This window comes from Lycorma delicatula, chromosome 4 (genome assembly GCF_047948215.1).
Source record: "Lycorma delicatula isolate Av1 chromosome 4, ASM4794821v1, whole genome shotgun sequence".
Lineage (NCBI taxonomy): Eukaryota > Metazoa > Arthropoda > Insecta > Hemiptera > Fulgoridae > Lycorma > Lycorma delicatula.
In genome coordinates, this window is record NC_134458.1 from 189,658,359 (window position 1) to 189,679,064 (window position 20,706).

General features: G+C 33.2%; 1 protein-coding gene across 1 annotated transcript in view; it reads right to left on the reverse strand.

Annotated features, from left to right (window-relative positions):
- Positions 1–20,706, reverse strand: part of LOC142322775 (vacuolar protein sorting-associated protein 11 homolog) — a 94,307-nt gene that overhangs the window by 58,544 nt on the left and 15,057 nt on the right. Inside the window, exons 3-4 of the mRNA XM_075361851.1 lie at positions 16,720–16,809; positions 6,689–6,837 (exon numbers count right to left, since the gene is read on the reverse strand). Of these exons, the coding sequence (XP_075217966.1) occupies positions 6,689–6,837; positions 16,720–16,809 (239 nt within the window). The remainder of the gene's footprint in view (positions 1–6,688; positions 6,838–16,719; positions 16,810–20,706) is intronic.

Genomic DNA, 20,706 nt, shown 5'->3' on the forward strand with positions numbered 1-20,706 from the left:
ACCCTCAAGTAGCAGTTTTCATCCCAATTGCAGAACGTTTAATCCCATCTTGTGGTTACTTTTGATTTCAAATTGGGTGGAAAATAAATTGCAAGATTTCATGTACACTAACATACAAACATACATGCATATAAACAAACAAACAAATGAGTGAAGTTAAATAAAACCATGTAAAATACAAACATTTTTCATAATAATGTTACTTTTGTGTATTTTTATTGTAATTACCATATAAAAGAAAATTAAGTCAAACATTTTTAAATGTATTAAACTGAAATATTCATATTTTTTATCATACACACTTGAAAAAAAACACGTAGGGCAGCTTTAAGCAGCTGATTTTTTTTCTTAATCAAATAAAAATGAAAACTATAAATTACAGAAGATTTCCTTTATGAACTCTGAAGCAGGTATACAAGATTCCCCTCTTCTGATCCCTTTCTTTTTCTGTTTAGCCTCCAGAACCACCAGTATTACTTCAGAGGATGAGTGAGGATTATATGTATGAATGTAAATGAAGTGTAGTCTTGTACAATCTCAGGTCGACAATTCCTGAGATGTGTGGTTAATTGAAACCCAACCACCAAAGAACATCGGTATCCATAAAATAGTATTTAAATCCGTATAAAAGTAACTGCCTTTACTAGGATTTGAACCTTAGCACTCTTAACTTTGAAATCAGCTGATTTGGAATGACGAGTTTCACCACTAGACCAACCCAATGGGTTCTTCTTCCGATCCCAGTTTACAGCAATTCAACTATTCTTCTACCTAACCCAATTATCTGAATCTTTGATATGCGACTTCATTCTTCAACTTTTGACCGGTTTTTTGGATTTGGTCTCAGTGTGAGGTGGTGTAGCAATTTAACTAAATTTTTACACTAACTTATTTTTATACTATATACAAAATTGTTTGACAGGCAAACTTTCCTAGAAGTAGCTTTGATTTTCAGGGAGAACATCCATTAGCACTGAAATAATCTATCCAGTTTGTTTCTACCAAATCCAGCTGCTGATGCTAGTCAAGAAGGCAAGCATCAGGTTCAGATGGTCAAGTATCAGTTATCAGGTGTATTATATTCTCCATGATAATATTCAACTTACTTTTTTTTTTTGTCTTCAGTCATTTGACTGGTTTGATGCAGCTCTCCAAGATTCCCTATCTAGTGCTAGTCGTTTCATTTCAGTATACCCTCTACATCCTACATCCCTAACAATTTGTTTTACATATTCCAAACGTGGCCTGCATACACAATTTTTCCCTTCTACCTGTCCTTCCAAAATTAAAGCGACTATTCCAGGATGCCTTAGTATGTGGCCTATAAGTCTGTCTCTTCTTTTAACTATATTTTTCCAAATGCTTCTTTCTTCATCTATTTGCCGCAATACCTCCTCATTTGTCACTTTATCCACCCATCTGATTTTTAACATTCTCCTATAGCACCACATTTCAAAAGCTTCTAACCTTTTCTTCTCAGATACTCCGATTGTCCAAGTTTCACTTCCATATAAAGCGACACTCCAAACATACACTTTCAAAAATCTTTTCCTGACATTTAAATTAATTTTTGATGTAAACAACTTATATTTCTTACTGAAGGCTCGTTTAGCTTGTGCTATTCGGCATTTTATATCGCTCCTGCTTCGTCCATCTTTAGTAATTCTACTTCCCAAATAACAAAATTCTTCTACCTCCATAATCTTTTCTCCTCCTATTTTCACATTCAGTGGTCCATCTTTGTTATTTCTACTACATTTCATTACTTTTGTTTTGTTCTTGTTTATTTTCATGCGATAGTTCTTGCGTAGGACTTCATCTATGCCGTTCATTGTTTCTTCTAAATCCTTTTTATTCTCGGCTAGAATTACTATATCATCAGCAAATCGTAGCATCTTTATCTTTTCACCTTGTACTGTTACTCCGAATCTAAATTGTTCTTTAACATCATTAACTGCTAGTTCCATGTAAAGATTAAAAAGTAACGGAGATAGAGAACATCCTTGTCGGACTCCCTTTCTTATTATGGCTTCTTTCTTATGTTCTTCAATTGCTACTGTTGCTGTTTAGTTCCTGTACATGTTAGCAATTGTTCTTCTATCTCTGTATTTGAACCCTAATTTTTTTTAAATGCTGAACATTTTATTCCAGTCTACGTTATCGAATGCCTTTTCTAGGTCTATAAACGCCAAGTATGTTGGTTTGTTTTTCTTTAATCTTCCTTCTACTATTAATCTGAGGCCTAAAATTGCTTCCCTTGTCCCTATACTTTTCCTGAAACCAAATTGGTCTTCTCCTAACACTTCCTCCACTCTCCTCTCAATTCTTCTGTATAGAATTCTAGTTAAGATTTTTGATGCATGACTAGTTAAACTAATTGTTCTGTATTCTTCACATTTATCTGCCCCTGATTTCTTTGGTATCATTACTATAACACTTTTTTTGAAGTCTGACGGAAATTCCCCTTTTTCATAAATATTACACACCAGTTTGTATAATCTATCAATCGCCTCCTCCCCTGCACTGCGCAGTAATTCTACAGGTATTCCGTCTATTCCAGGAGCCTTTCTGCCATTTAAATCTTTTAATGCTCTCTTAAATTCAGATCTCAGTATTGTTTCTCCCATTTCATCCTCCTCAATTTCCTCTTCTTCCTCTATAAAACCATTTTCTAATTCATTTCCTCCGTATAACTCTTCAATATATTCCACCCATCTATCGACTTTACCTTTCATATTATATATAGGTGTACCATCTTTGTTTAACACATTATTAGATTTTAATTTATGTACCCCAAAATTTTCCTTAACTTTCCTGTATGCTCCGTCTATTTTACCAATATTCATTTCTCTTTCCACTTCTGAACACTTTTCTTTAATCCACTCTTCTTTCGCCAGTTTGCACTTCCTGTTTATAGCATTTCTTAATTGCCGATAGTTCCTTTTACTTTCTTCATCACTAGCATTCTTATATTTTCTACGTTCATCCATCAGCTGCAATATATCGTCTGAAACCCAAGGTTTTCTACCAGTTCTCTTTATTCCGCCTAAGTTTGCTTCTGCTGATTTAAGAATTTCCTTTTTAACATTCTCCCATTCTTCTTCTACATTTTCTATCTTATCTTTTTTACTCAGACCTCTTGCGATGTCCTCCTCAAAAATCTTCTTTACCTCCTCTTCCTCAAGCTTCTCTAAATTCCACCGATTCATCTGACACCTTTTCTTCAGGTTTTTAAACCCCAATCTACATTTCATTATCACCAAATTATGGTCGCTATCAATGTCTGCTCCAGGGTAAGTTTTGCAGTCCACGAGTTGATTTCTAAATCTTTGCTTAACCATGATATAATCTATCTGATACCTTGCAGTATCGCCTGGCTTTTTCCAAGTGTATATTCTTCTATTATGATTTTTAAATTGGGTGTTGGCAATTACTAAATTATACTTCGTGCAAAACTCTATAAGTCGGTCCCCTCTTTCATTCCTTTTGCCCAGCCCGTATTCACCCACTATATTTCCTTCCTTGCCTTTTCCAATGCTTGCATTCCAATCTCCTACTATTATTAAATTTTCATCTCCTTTTACGTGTTTAATTGCTTCATCAATCTCTTCGTATACACATTCTACCTCATCATCATCATGGGCGCTTGTAGGCATATAGACGTTAACAATCGTTGTCGGTTTAGGTTTTGAATTTATCCTTATTACTATGACTCTATCGCTATGCATCTTGAAATACTCCACTCTCCTCCCTATTTTCTTGTTCATCACGAAACCTACTCCTGCCTGCCCATTATTTGACGCTGAGTTAATTACTCTAAAGTCACCCGACCAAAAGTCGCCTTCCTCTTCCCACCGAACCTCACTAATTCCTACTATATCCACGTTTACCCTATCCATTTCCCTTTTTAAATTCTCTAGCCTACCAACCTTTTTTAAGCTTCTAACATTCCACGCTCCGACTCGTAGAATGTTATTTTTTACTTTTCTGGTGACCCCTTCCTTAGTAGTCCCCACCCGGAGATCCGAACGGGGGACTATTTTACCTCCGGAATATTTTACCAAGGAAGGCGCCTCCATTATTGCTTTTGAAAATGCAGAGCCACATTTTCTTGGAAAAAAAAAACAGCTGTAGTTTTCCATTGCTTTCAGCTGCGCAGTACTCAGAGGACTGAGTGATGTTGATATGGCCGTTTAAGTCATTGTGACTTACGCCCCTAACAACTACTGAAAGAGCTGCTGCCCTCTTTCAGGAATCATTCCTTAGTCTGGCTCTCAACAGATACCTCTCCGATATGGTTGCACCTTCGGTCCAGCTACTCTGTATCCCTGAGCACTCAAGCCCCCTCACCAACGGCAAGGTCTCATGATTCATAGAGGAGGATTCAACTTACAAAACTTCTAATTTTCTATTCTAAACCCCAATAAATTTACTCAAGAGAAATGAGTAATCAAATTATGATGCTAATACCATACATGTGTAAAGAACTAGACTACCTGATCAACTCGTAATGAGAAAGCAGTATCTGGATTGACATTTTAAACAATATTAAGCAAGAAAGAAATGTGTGCTAAGCAAGAAAGTAGTATCTACTAAGCAAATTCTGCTCTATCTCTCTTCCTTCAAACATGTAGGTACTGCTTTCTTGTAACATTAGAACTTATTCTGGACAGACATTTCTCCTTTGTTTTTCATTAATGGTTGTGTGCAATCATTTTAGTTACACGAATGGATTCCTTACGGTCAAAAACATGGGAATACACACAACTCAAAATCTACAATTTTATAGATACTGCCTACATACTAAAAAGATAATTTCACAAAATTCTGAAAAAAAAAATTATGAACATACAATGGTAAATTAACAAATTAAACAAAACATGTAGGCCATTAAAAATTTATTTCACATGAATATGAAATTAAATATACATTAGTAACAAAAAGTATATTTACTACAGTGAACAAAACATTCTCAATTAGAATCTATCATTCAGTTATTTGTTAATACAAATAATTAACAAAATGAATTTCTTTGCATCAACACAGTAAGTTTATTTTGTTACTGTATAAATATATGCAATTTGTGTAATTCATGATCTAAGCTGAGTACATAAAAAATTAATTCTAATACTTTTCTCAAAACAATTGAGTACTAACTCTAAAGCCAAAATTATATCTCAGAACTGTCAGTAGATTGGAAGTAAATAAAATTAATTTGAAAAACATTTTAACATATAAGCTCACACAGATTTAAACACATACATATACACATTTTTTTTGTATTAAATTAGCTGTATTTTATGTATGTATATTTTATGGTAGGATCTTCAGTTTTTAAACATTTTTCAAAATGATGTTTTTATTGTTACAAAAATACATTTCAACGCAAGCATGATTATCAGTCGCAATTAAAAAAAATTTATAATATTTTATTGTAAACAACTGGTTATATTTATTAATAAAAAATATACGAGGTGTGTGAGAAAAGTAATGATATTGGTAACACTGCGAGCGAACTGGCAACGCTGTGTCTACCGGTCTGTGCTAGACCGGTTTGTTCATCCTTCCCACATGCTCAGTACGAGTTTCAACTCCATTCAGCCAACACATTATTTTTGACAGCATCATCACTGAAGTTGTGTTTTTGTTGTGTTATGAAAATGGAGCATCGGAATTTAGAGCAATGTTGTGCAATCAAGTTTTGTGTTAAACTTGGGGAAACCGCAAGTGTGATCTTTGAAAAGTTGAAACAGGCCAATGGGAAACATTGCTTATCAAGAGCACAAGTTTTCCGCTGGCACAAATCATTTCTGGAAGGCCTAGAACATGTTGAAGATCAACCTCACTCAGGGAGATCTTCAACTTTCAAAATCTGACAAAAACGTTGAGCGTGTGAGGGTCTTGTGAGATCAGACCATCGTTTAACAATAAGGATGATGAGTGAACAGTTAAATTTAAACACTTTCACCATACATCAAATTTTGACAGACGATTTGGACATGTGGAGGGTTTGTGCAAAATTGGTGCCGAAAAACCTCACAACGGAACAGAAGGGCAATCGAAGAAACATGTGCATTGATCTTCTTGAGAGGATTGACAATGACCAAGAATTCTTTAATTCTTTATACACGGTACTGTGCATAAAGAATTTGTTCCTCCAGGACAAAGGTGTCCTTGAAAGGCTCAGGAAAAGAGTGATTCGCGTGAAACCAGACATTGCAGACATGTGGATGCTTCATCATGAAAATGTCCCGTGTCACACGGCCATTTCCATCAGGGAATTTTTGACCTCAAAACACATTCCTACGGTTCTTCAACCCCCCCCCCCTATTCACCTGATTTGAGTCCTTGTGACTTTTTCCTTTTCCCAAAATTTAAACATGTCTTAAAAGGACGTCATTTTGGAACTCTGGAGAACATTCAAAATACTGTGACGGACAAGTTAAAAGCCCTACCAGTTGAAGCCTTCCAGTGCTGCTACCAGGAGTGGGAACAACGACTCCGCCGGTGTATAGCAGCCCAAGGGAACTACTTTGAAGGGGATAATATGTTGTTTGAAAAAAAATAAAAACTATGGTAAGTAAAAAGTCAGTCTCATTACTTTTCTCACACACCTCACAAACATATTATAATTAGAGTAAGGTGGCATAAAAATAACATTTTCTGAAGCATAGTATTTAAACCTTACCCAATGGGAGGTGTAGTTGAATTCTGAGATTTCTGTTTAGATTCTTTAGCAACAATCACGAGGTAACTTCTGAACCACTGAAGCATAATTTTTTCACCATCAATAGCATAACATGGTCCAAGACCATCAGTTGTATAACAGTAAATTGCCTGAATAAAAAAAAATCATTACAATCTTATAAATTATAAGTATTATAAGTTATTTCACATAATACTAAAACCTTCTGAATCAGACTATAAAAGGTGAACTGTAATTGTAACAATAACAAAATTATACTTGTAAAATTAGAATAATTATTCTAATTTTTCATTACACAATTGTATTTATCTGAAGTGAAGAAAATATGAACAGAAAATAGAATTACTTTCAAGATAGTGGTTCCCTTTATTGTTCACTATTTTTTTTATTTTTTACCATTAACTTCGATATAATCTTGGAAGTAGATCTTTCTTTAGCAGTACTCAATGAAAAACTATAAAAACATAACCTACAAAAAGGATTTGATTGAAATAAGTGTAATGTTAGTAAAACAAAAACATTATAGCAACTGAATATGGTATTATACCAATTTGAAAATTAACCCAGTTTTGAAACTTGTATTTATTTTGTGCTAAAATTCATATTAACAAGACTGATGCTGCTTTCAATTTCCTTCTGTCAGTGTGCTAATCTTTTAACCTCAACATAATTATTATATCCTTTGTCATCACTATCTTTTATAAAATCTAATCTTTATCTCCGACACATTTAATCTTTTACAAGAGTCCAACTCTTCACAGAATTATGCAAAAACCTTTTTTCTTCTTCTATTCATCTTAAGACCTCTTCGTTACATACTTCATTAACTCATCTAATATTTTATGTCCTCTTACATAACACTTCAAAAACCTCTGCTCTATTCCTTTCCGATTCCTTACTTTCCACGTTTCACTATCATCAAGTACTATTCTTCATAAAAAATACTTTTAAGACAATTAATTTAATTCTTTGATCTAAATTAAATAAGAGTCTAATTTTTTTCACACTGTACATCTACAAAATGCTGTAAGGTTGAAAAGAAACTGTGACAGTGGCAAGTCTACGTCACCACTTTAACAAAGGCCCTAATGCCACAATCTGTGTTATTGCAGTTTCAACGAAGGAGCAGATAAGAATTAAAATTTCACTCTCTTGTGATTGCAGCACTCTCTTGTGCAGCAGTCCCCTGGCTTGCAGAAAAATCACAATTGTTAAATTACCCAGTAATAAGCCTGAGAATACAAATGGTTTTAACAGTATAAGGCAATGGAAATGAAAATGGACTATGAATTTTGGCTAACAAGGCTATGGAATAAACTACAAGTTTTAAATGAAATAACAAAGTTTGTTGCGGATGTTTTAACTGAGGCTAAAAAGAAAATTTGTAGCTGTTAAATGTGGATATTGTTTACACACTTCTATAATGGTTGGACAAAAGTGAAAGGGCTTTGTAAGGTACAAATACATGTTAATGAAGGAAACTGTTAATGAACATCTTAAGGGTATCTATCAAAGTTACAGGATACTTTATGGTAATAATTGGTTTATATGCTTGAAATAATGTGAAATAAAAAAGTGAAAGAGGATTCTGAAGTGGCATTGTGTAATATTTTTAATTAAGTCCCTAGCAAGCAGGAGATGATATTAGTGGGAGATTTTAACGTTGGAGTAGGGATGGAAAATGAATGGATAGGTATGAAGAAGCTATAAGGAATGATAACGGAGAATGATTAATTGTTGTTTCAGAAAATTAATATTTTGAAAATAAACTCGTTCTTTGTCCATAAGGATAGTCATTAAATTTATATGGCACTAGCTGACCCTACAGTGCTTCACTATTGCTAGATTTGGGTATGTATATATATATATATACGAGATGCGACAATAAAGTAATGAGACTGATGTGAAAAAAATGTTGCTTACCGTTTTAGTCATGTTTAGTGTTGTCTCCTTCAAAGTAGTTCCCCTCTGATTGCACACACTTATTCCAGCGCTTCTGCCATTGATGGTAACATTTCTGGAACTCATCTTCTGTAATATCCTCCAAGACCCTCGTCACAGCTTTTTGGACATCTTGTGTTGTTTGAAAATGGTGTCCCTTGACCGCCATTTTGACTCTTGGAAATAGAAAAAAGTCGCACGGAGCGATATCTGGTGAATAAGGTGGCTGTGGTAGTACTCAAATTTGTTTTGAGGTTAAAAATTGCTGTACTGACAGAGCAGTATGGGATGGCGCATTATTGTGATGCAGAAACCAATTATCAGCAATGTTGGCACGGACATGAACAATTCGTTTACGAAGTCTTTCTAAAATTTCTTTGTAGAAATATTGGTTAACTGTTTGTCCAGGAGGCACCAACTCTTTATGAACAATTCCCTTGGAATCGAAGAAGCACACAAGCATGCATTTCACTTTTGATTTTGACATGCGTGCCTTTTTTTGGTCTGGGTGATCCCTTTGAGCACCATCGCGAACTTTGGCGTTTTGTCTCTGGATCGTATTGAAAAAACCAACCTTCATCAAAAGTGATAACACGGCTCAACAAATCTGGATTGATTTCCGTTTGCTCTAACAGACCGGCTGCCACATTTTTCCGTGTTTCTCGCTGTTGTTGTGTGAGATTTTTGGGGGCCATTTTTGCACAAATCTTTCTCATACCAAGATCTTCAGTTAATATTAGACGAGCCGTTTCTCGATCGATGTTGAGTTCTTCTGTAATCATTTTCACGGATAATCTTCGATCAGATCGTACGATTTCACAAACCCTGGTCAAGTTGACATCTGTCCGTGAGGTTGATGGTCGTCCACTGCGGTCTTCATCTTCAACATTCGTTCTGCCTTCACTAAAAATTTTATGCCACCAAAAAACTTGAGCTCTTGACATAACCTCCTCTCCAAAAGCCTTCTGAAGCTTACCGTAAGTTGTCGTCACGTTTTCACCCGATTTAACGCAAAAAGAAATGGCATACCGTTGCGCAATATTTTGCGGTTTCATTTCTGTGACGAGAGACACAAACATGTGTTCACTTATTACAGCACAACTCACGACTGATCAGTCGCATCAATGTGCCGCTTGGACTAGAAGTAGCTTATAGACCAAAGTCAAAGATGGTGTGCCTACGCAAGCTGCAGGATTGCCACATTTTGCAAAGAAAAATCAGTCTCATTACTTTATTGTCGCACCTCGTATATATTAAATGAACACAAATGAAAGTCTGATAAAACATTAAAAAACTGAACATTACGAAACATCACAAAATTTATCCTTCCCTTTTTTGCAAAAATATTTCTTTTCATGTAACTAATATATACTCTGAATATGAGCCAAATAGGACCATAAATACAATATTTCAAAATATCTTAACCCTAGTGCCACCTAGCGGGTCCAAGCTAACTCACAACTTACCAAAGTTTCATCATAATTGGATGAATGGTATAGAAAAGCATACAGGACAAACAAACAAACATTCATATTATAATAATATTTTATGAATATTTATATTCATAAATGAATTCATTTATATTCCTTATAAGATAAGGAAAGCAGGGTTTAAAGTCAATAACAGATTACCTAATTGTTAAACAAACCTCAAGAATGGTTGTACAGTATAGTATAAGCATAGTGTGTAGTATAGTACCCTGGTTTTTATAAATTTTTCTATTCACTACATACACTTAGATCGGATATTTTGACGTAAGTGCCCTATGAATAATGTAGTAGATTCACAATGCTTCAGGGGCTCTGCTTTGAATAAAAGCCTGCAATCCTCTGTAATAGCTGGACATAGAACAAGCACCATTAGTTCAGACACATAACACAACAAAAGGACTTAGTCCATCCAGTCTGTTTTCAGATATAAAAGCTTGTAGAATCTCAAACACATCTTGAGCCTTCGAACTAACAATGTTACTTTTACAGAAGAAAAGCATTGTAGAAGTTTTATGCAATGTTACTACCATCAATAGACCATAGATGGCGAATCAACTGACTATAATTATTATTAACATCTGAGACCTCATTCAGCTACAAGCCAAATTCCTTCCCTTTTAATTTTTTAATTAACTGCCCATTGAGGTCTTCTACCATGAGTTGTATTCTGTAGCTGATGGTGTTATTAGACAAAGGCATTTTTGAAAGTAGTTTCCTAGCAAACTCACCAATCATAATGTTCACCATATCTATAGCAGCTGGTATAGAATGAAATTATATGTGGCTTCTAATATTCTGCGATTTTATTTGCTACCTTGTAAGATGCTAGCAAAGCATTGGTTAGTGTTGATACTTGCTTACAAAAACTACCCTTTTATTGATTTAACTCATGTAGCTTCTTGCTAAGGTAGTCTTTAATTTACTAATTATGCTGGGATGAATGGATTCTTCCCCTCTATGAATCATGAGACCTTGCTGTTGGTGAGGGGGCTTGAGTGCTCAGTGATACAGAATACCTGAACCAAAGGTGCAACCATATCGGAGAGGTATCTGTTGAGAGCCAGACTAAGGAATGATTCCTGAAAGAGGGCAGCAACTCTTTCAGTAGTTGTTAGGGGCATGAGTCAGGACGACTTAAACGGCCGTATCAACATCACTCAGTCCTCTGAGTACTGCGCAGCTGAAAGCAATGGAAAACTACAGCTGCTTTTTTTCCAAGAAAATGTGGCTCTCTGCATTTTCATATAGCAATGATGGAGGTGCCTTCCTTGGTAAAATATTCTGGAGGTAAACTAGGCCCTCGTTCGGATCTCCGAGTGGGGACTACCTAAGGAAGGGGTCACCAGAAAATTAAAAAATAACATTCTACGAGTCAGAGCGTGGAATGTTAGAAGTTTAAAAAAGGTTGGTAGGCTAGAAAATTTAAAAAGGGAAATAGATAGGATAAATGTGGATGTAGTAGGAATTAGTGAGGTTCGGTGGGAAGAGGAAGGCGACTTTTAGTCAGGTGATTTTAGAATAATTAACTCAGCTTCAAATAATGGGCAGGCAGGAGTAGGTTTCATAATGAACAAGAAGATAAGGAAGAGAGCAGAGTATTTCAAAACGCATAGCGATAGAATCATTGTAAATAAGGATAAAATCAAAACCTAAACGGACAACGATTGTTAACATCTATATGACTTCAAGCACCCATGATGATGATGAGGTACAGTGTGTATACGAAGTAACTGATGAAGCAATTAAATACATAAAAGGAGATGAAAATTTAATAATAGTTGGAGATTGGAATGCAAGCATTGGAAACGGTCAGAAAGGAAATATAGTGGGTGAATATGGACTGGGCAAAAGGAATGAAATAGGGGACCGACTTATAGAGTTTTGCACAGAGTATAATTTAGTAATTGCCAACACCAGTTTAAAAATCATAATAGAAGAATATACACTTGGAAAAAGCTAGGCGATATTTCAAAGTATCAGATAGATTATATCATGGTTAAACAAAGATTTAGAAATCAACTCGTTGACTGCAAAACTTACCCAGGAGCAGACATTGATAGTGACCATAATTTAGGGATAATGAAATGTAAATTGGGGTTTAAAAACCTGAAGAAAAGATGTCAGATGAATCGGTGGAATTTAGAGAAGCTTGAGGAAGAAGAGGTAAAGAAGATTTTTGAGGAGGACATCACAAGAGGTCTAAGTAAAAAAGATAAGGTAGAAAATGAAGCAGAAGAATGGGAGAATGTTAAAAAGAAAATCCTTACATCAGCAGAAGCAAACTTAGGCGGAATAAGAGAACTAGTAGAAAACCTTGGGTTTCAGACGATATATTGTAGCTGATGGATGAACGTAGAAAATAAAAGAATGCTAGTGATGAAGAAAGTAAAAGGAACTATCGACAACTAAGAAATACTATAAACAGGAAGTGCAAACTAGCGAAAGAAGAGTGGATTAAAGAAAAGTGTTCAGAACTGGAAAGAGAAATGATCATTGGTAAAATAGACGAAGCATACAGGAAAGTTAAGGAGAGTTTTATAGTACATAAATTAAAATCTAATAATGTGGTAAACAAAGATGGTAAACCGATTTATAATGGGAAAGAAAAGGTCGATAGGTGGGTGGAATATATTGAAGAGTTATATGAAGAAAATGAATTAGAAACCAGTGTTATAGAGGAAAAAAAGGAGATCAAAGAGGATGAAAAGGGAGATACAATACTGAGATCTGAATTTAAGAGAGCATTAAAAAATATGAATGACAGAAAAGGTCCTGGGATAGACAGGATACCTGCAGAATTACTACGCAGTACAAATGAGGAAGCAGTAGATATACAAACTGGTGTGTAAAATTTACAAAAAAGGAGAAGTTCCGTCATACTTCAAAAAGAGTGTTATTATCATGATACCAAAGAAAGCAGGAACTGGAAAGAGAAATGAACATTGGTAAAATAGACGGGGCATACAGGAAAGTTAAGGAAAATTTTGGGGTACATAAATTAAAATCTAATAATGTGTTAAACAAAGATGGTACACCAATATATAATACGAAAGGTAAAGTCGATAGATGGGTGGAATATATTGAAGAGGTATACGGAGGAAATGAATTAGAAAATGGTGTTATAGAGGAAGAAGAGGAAGTGGAGGAGGATGAAATGGGAGAAACAATACTGAGATCTGAATTTAAGAGAGCATTAAAAGATTTGAATGGCAGAAAGGTTCCTGGAATAGACGGAATACCTGTAGAATTACTGCGCAGTGCAGGTGAAGAAGCGATTGATAGATTATACAAACTGGTGTGTAATATTTATGAAAAAGGGGAAGTTCCGTCAGACTTCAAAAAAAGTGTTATAGTCATGATACCAAAGAAAGCAGGAGCAGATAAATGTGAAGAATATAGAACAATTAGTTTAACTAGTCATGCATCAAAAATCTTAATTAGAATTCTATACAGAAGAATTGAGAGGAGAGTGGAAGAAGTGTTAGGAGAAGACCGATTTGGTTTCAGGAAAAGTATAGGGACAAGGGAAGCAATTTTAGGCCTCAGATTAATAGTAGAAGGAAGATTAAAGAAAAACAAACCGACATACTTGGCATTTATAGACCTAGAAAAGGCATTCGATAACGTAGACTGGAATAAAATGTTCAACATTATAAAAAAATTAGGGTTCAAATACAGAGATAGAAGAACATTTGCTAACATGTACAGGAACCAAACAGCAACAGTAACAATTGAAGAACATAAGAAAGAAGCCGTAATAAGAAAGGGAGTCCGACAAGGGTGTTCCCTGTCTCCATTACTTTTTAATCTTTACATGGAACTAGCAGTTAATGATGTTAAAGAACAACTTAGATTTGGAGTAACAGTACAAGGTGAAAAGATAAAGATGCTACGATTTGCTGATGATATAGTAATTCTAGCTGGGCGTAAAAAGGATTTAGAAGAAACAATGAATGGCATGGATGAAGTCCTATGCAAGAACTAGCGCATGAAAATAAACAAGAACAAAACAATAGTAATGAAATCTAGTAGAAATAACAAAGATGGACCACTGAATGTGAAAATAGGAGGAGAAAAGATTATGGAGGTAGAAGAATTTTGTTATTTGTGAAGTAGAATTACTAAAGATGGACGAAGTAGGAGCGATATAAAAAGCCAAATAGCACAGCCAAAACAAGCCTTCAGTCAGAAATATAATTTGTTTACATCAAAAATTAATTTAAATGTCAGGAAAAGATTTTTGAAAGTATATGTTTGGAGTGTCGCTTATATAACTTGGACGATCAGATTATCTGAGGATAAAAGATTAGAAGCTTTTGAAATGAGATGCTATAGGAGAATGTTAAAAATCAGATGGGTGGATAAAGTGACAAATGAAGAGGTGTGCGGCAAATAGATGAAGAAAGAAGCATTTGGAAAAATATAGTTAAAAGAAGAGACAGACTTATAGGCCACATACTAAGGCATCCTGGAATAGTCGCTTTAATATTGGAAGGACAGGTAGAAGGAATAATTGTGTAGGCAGGCCATGTTTGGAATATGTAAAACAAATTGTTAGGGATGTAGGATGTAGAGGGTATACTGAAATGAAACAACTAGCACTAGAGAGGGAATCTTGGAGAGCTGCACCAAACCAGTCAAATGACTGAAGACAAAAAAAAAAGAAAGAATGGATTCTAAATGGTGTTTCAATTTAATTGATGCTTGCATTCAGATGCCAAAATTTTCATACACTAAACATATAGTGACCTCTTTTTGCCAGTGATTACATTTGAAATAGAGCCACAATCCAAATAGCTGTCATCATATTTTTGATTTTACGCTTCACACTCTTGTCACTGGTTGATGATCTGCTCCCTTCATTTTCATTCTCACACTGCTTATTGCAGTTTAATAAAAACAAATTCATTTTCAAAAATGCATTAGAAAAAATATTTCAAAAACTTCATTTGGCTTTACCACAATATTCAACTGATACAATCTCCAAAAACTAATTTAAAATTAAAACAAACCAACATTTATTTATATATTATATATGAACAAAAAGTACCTGAAAATTAGAGAAACCTACTAAAACAATCAAGGGACTACTATCGTATCATCTAGTAATCACTTACAGTTTGCTTTTGCAAACAATAACTAAGTGGTTTGTGTCAGCTTGGCTAGTTGCATACAATTGAAAATAGAAATAAAATAAGGAAAATTGTATAATATTTCATGGTGCTCCTATAAGGAAGTTGCAGCTTCTGGGAATCAAGGCACACACTTTAGGAACAACTGCTGTAAGCTAATGCCTACCATATACCATAACTGAACAGTTCAGTCAAGCAACAAATTTCCAAAATAACTCTTTAGGGATGGCTTCCACTGTTCATTGAAAACTGTTATATTCCAATGTTATTCGCATTATTTATGCAAGATTTTGAAACTTTAGTTGCACTTTCACTTTGTTTTACATGCATGCATTCTACTTCCTCTTGTTGTCTTCATACTATCACATTCCAGTCTCTCATTACTATCAAACTGTCAACTCCTTCTATACATTCAAAATAAATCTAATAAGAAGTAACAAAGATTTCAGTGTAGCAATCTTTTTTCAAATAGTCTGATACCTGTAAGTATTGCAAATTAACTTAAAATAATTAGTGGAAGTTCAAAATGTACATAAAAATAAAAACTATCTGGATCTTTCAAGGAAACACTGAACTAGACAGTTTTGAAAATTAACATTCATCTAATAAATGGTTACAATTTTTTTTAATTAGTAAATTTTTTTTGCTATTAAGTGTGTACATTACATTTTTTCTCAAATTTTTTATTAAAAATAGTACTGGACATTATTTTAACAGTATTATATATCTTCCAGGATTAACTAAGATGATTTAAAAAAAAATTATACTTAAATTATAAAAACACTTAGTATTTTAAGAAGTGAGTATCATACAAAACACATTTTTAAAAAAGAACCACAATGGTACACTTAGTGAATGAAACTGAATCTTAACTAAGTAAATTATTAATTCTTAACAGCTAATATAACTGAACATTAAAACTTTAATCTAAACTGGCAAAACAAGACTAACCAAATTTTAAGTACATGTAAGATATTGATGAAGGAATACATTATTTCTGCAGATTCATTAACAGACAAACAAAATGTAAGAAAAAGTCCAGAAGTAAAATCAATTTCTTTCAAATGAGGATACAGAAATGAAATACATTATTACCCATGGCAGGAAAGATAATGTCTTTTGTATCAACAAGCAACAAGCAACTAGCAATCACATCAAACCTTAAAATTAAAACTTAATTTTAGAAATATAAGCAATAACAAGAGGCAAAATATGTAATCTCCAGCATTATATTTTTGTGATAGATACCTACAATGTCATACATAATTTATGGGTTTTATTAAGGTATTGTGGTTATAAGTTTAATAAAAATATTTCAATAACTACTAGCATACAAGTCTAATTAAAAAAATATAAATCTGCTTATCCTTCATTGGCATGCTGAATGGAAAAACTTTACTTTTATCTACATATATAATGTACAAATAATATTCAATTTAATATGACTTACATCATTTCTACATATCATGAAATGACTATCTTTCACAGAATCCATTAAAACTGAACAATGAGGTGAACAACCAACGCTATCAAGAATTGTCTACAAAAAAAAAGTAAATTAAATTCACATTACATTTATAGTAATTACATCAATAAAATTAAAAAATTTGCAATTTTAGAATTGACAAAATGGCATCACTGTTACAAATACAATTCAATTTTTTACACTAAGCTTATAGTACACAAAGTTTTATAAGGAGATCTAACAGAAAGTTTCATTGTTTATTTAAATAAACTAATTTTGTTTATGCAACCTAAGTTAGAAACAAACAATTTCTCAAATCATTTATAAAAATTTTACTTAATATTTAAAACTAGATGATTGTTATTATTTTGATTGTTAAACATAAACAATCATAATTAGAAGACTGTTAGATATTACACGTGTGTGTGTGTATGTATATATATATATATATATATATATATAATGAAAAATAAATAAATAATAATGAGGGTCTATCAATAATTAAAGATACAAATTGTTTTGGAGCTAGAATGATTTATTCTATTAATGTTACTTTTTTTCAGCTTCATAATCTCAGCAACATTGATACATTTATCCTGTCTCTGAATCAGCTTACTTATGCCTACTGCAAAGAAATCTTTGCTTTGATGTTGGAACCAATTCAGCACATTTTCTTTACGTTATCATTGTTATTAAACTTCTTACCATATAATGCCTCCTTGAGTGGACAAAACAAATAGAAATCTGATGGAGCTGAGTCAGAACTGTATGGAAAGTGAGGTAATACTTCGCAATGCAATTTGTTTAAGTAACTCAGCCACTGAGGCCAGAGGTTATTGTAAAGCAAAATAATACCTTTGAATCGAGATCCAAGGGAGTTTCAATTCCAGTGCTTGAAACTTACATGAACACTTTCATCCAAAAAGACTAACAGATTACAATTACATTGAGACTACAGATTGTTTACAATGAGTGTTCATGTGAGTTTCAAACACAGGATTGAAACTTCAATTGAATGTCCAGTATGTGGTCGTCATTCATTGAAGTTAGACTGTCTTTAAACTTTTCTTCTCACCTATAAACATTTCTGAGATTCATACAACTTTGTCCATAACATTTGGTTATAAGAGAACAAATGCTAACTGAACAAAAGCTGGAGAACAAAAGCAAAAACTGGATCATTGCTTGTTGTTCAAATAATTTGCAAACAGGTCTTGCAATTGTAAAATGATATATTTTAAGGCTATAAATAAACTAATTTTACTCAATCAGCTTATCAAACGTCATCACAGGGTTACCAGCTTATTGTTCTGAAAGTGTCATAATCTTCTTATTAACTGTTTTGCCTCCTTAGTTACTTGTCTCTTTAATTATTGAATCACATTCTTAATAATGAAAAATATTAATTACACTGTGTAAAATGATAAAAATTATTTTTATTTCTTACTGTTATTCTAAAAATACTATTAAAATCTTCATTTCATTAGAGGGCTTTCATTTTATCACAGTCAGAAATAGTAAAATGAATTTATTTTGTCAAACAGTTACAGTTATGAAACACGCTGTAGTGAGAAGACTGACTCTCATGGGATATACATATGTTTAAGAGGAATGCGCTGACAATGTACAAGAGTTCAACAGTTGCATACATAGATTAGAGTCAGTTCATGATGAGAAGCAAGCAGATTTGAAATTTTACACAATTGGCTAGTAATAAATTCATCTCTTTTTTGACTACTACTCACAGTTTTGAAATCCCTGTTTATTAATCACTTTATATTTTTTTATTATTTCTTGTTCTTTCCTCTATTTATTTATTTTTTTATGTATAATATATCCTTACTAAGCCGCTTTCTTTCAACATTTTTAAAAACGCCCTTTTCTTTCCATCCTATTTTAGTCTATAAAATAATTCCTTGAGCTCAAGGAATAAATAATAATTCCTTAAGCTTAATAATAATTAATTCCTTGAGCACTAGAGGGCTCAAACCTTAATTGTATTACGAGGGAACTTAATTGTATTACATTGGATTCTGTCCAACCATCAAAAACATTAATATCCTGAATTATAACTTCTTACAAAATGAATTACCCTAAAGACAAAGTCAGACGATTGGATTCCAGGGTGTCTGTCAGTATGAAGCTAAAAGGTGAATTGGAGCATTCAAAGAACCTTTACAAATATAAAAATAAAAAAAAGTATTTTTTTGGAACATAATATTAACTCTTTAATCAAAGTCAGAAAACTTAACCACAGAACTACACACGCTAAATATCTCCATACTTGCACTTCAAGAAACCAGATTCTTAGATGAAGACACTTTTGAATCTGACAGAATTTTTAAGAGAAAAGTTGGCAAAAGCACAATGAAAAACATTTCACATCTTGGAACACCTTTTATGGTCAACAAAAAAATTTAGACTCGGTCATTGACTTCAAAAGTGTAAATGCAAGATTATCACTTCTGACCATCAAATCATTAAATAAAAGATACACAAAGAAAATCTGACAAAGAATTCTGGGAAGAAATCTTCAAAATCCCAGTAAATCAAGTGAAAATTTTGCTAGGAGATTTCAATGCTCAACTTTGCTCTGAAAGAAAATTTTCGGTATTAATGTAGTAGGCAATCTACCACTGTAGTTAGGTAGTTCTTAGATGGAACCACTGAAACGCTATATTGAAATAAAAAATTAAATAAATAAAATTATAAATATAATCTAACCAAATTAACCTAAGCTCGCTTTGCTCACTTACTTTGACTAGCAAGTGAAGGTTAGCGAGCGAAGTAAGTGTGGGTTAAGTTTGGTTAATTACATTCATAATTTTATTTACTTATTTTCTTATTTAAATGTATCATTTCAGTGGCGCCATCTAAGAACTAACTAACTACAGAGGTAAATCGACTACTACTACATTAATACCAAATTTTCTAACATAATTGGTAAACATCCAGCTCACACAAGAACAAACGAGCATGGTGAAAGATTAGTCAAATTCTGTGAACACCTAAATTTCAAAATCATGTCAACAAATTTTAACTTTATCATGTAACCATCTCTCAAAACTGCCACAAAGAAATTCAAAATGACAAGGTCAGGAAAGACATAAATGTAACCTCAGATCTCTCCTAAATCAAGATGAATTTCATACTAATGTCAAAATCCCCAAAACTAATAACAAACACTTTTAAATGAAAAGATGACAGAATTTTAAAATAAACTAAATACAAATAAAAATTGGAATGAAGTCACTCAAAATTTAATTAAACCTGTCCAAGAAATTGCACCATTAAACTTTCACAAAACAACCTGGTGGTAATGCATCTGAAATGCAATTAAAAAGGCTTCTAGCCTGGAAAAAATGGAATAACAAAACTCAAGAAAATCTAGATTAAGCCCAAAAATTATGAAAAAATAACACACCAAACACTAAGGAAAATTAGAAGAAAACTCATGAAAGAACAAATAACAGAAATGGACGAAAACTTCAAGACTATTTTACAGAACATTTAAGAATAAACTCAATGGTTACTCATCTCAAAGTTTTAACTTTAAAACAGAAAATGGCATACTAGCCTTGAACAACAAGGAAAATTGTGAGATCCTGGTTGAATATTTTGAAAAGTTATTAAACTGTGAAAACCCCAAAGAAAAACTGAACTTAAGCTTCACAACACAGAATCCTTACTTTAATTCACCAGACAAGTAAGACATTAAAAATGTGATCAGGTTGCTCAAAAACAATAAAACATCAGGTGAGGATGGTAAAATCACAGAATTATGGAATCTTGCAGATAAGAAATTCCCAACAGAAACAATCAAACTCTTCCAGAAAATTTGGACAGAAGAAAAGATTCCAGATGATTGGCTTGTCGCATTAATTAATCCATTATATAAAAAAGGCTAAAAAACTGAAGTTAATAACGATAGAGGAATCTCACTATTACCTGTCACATATAAAATATTCTCCA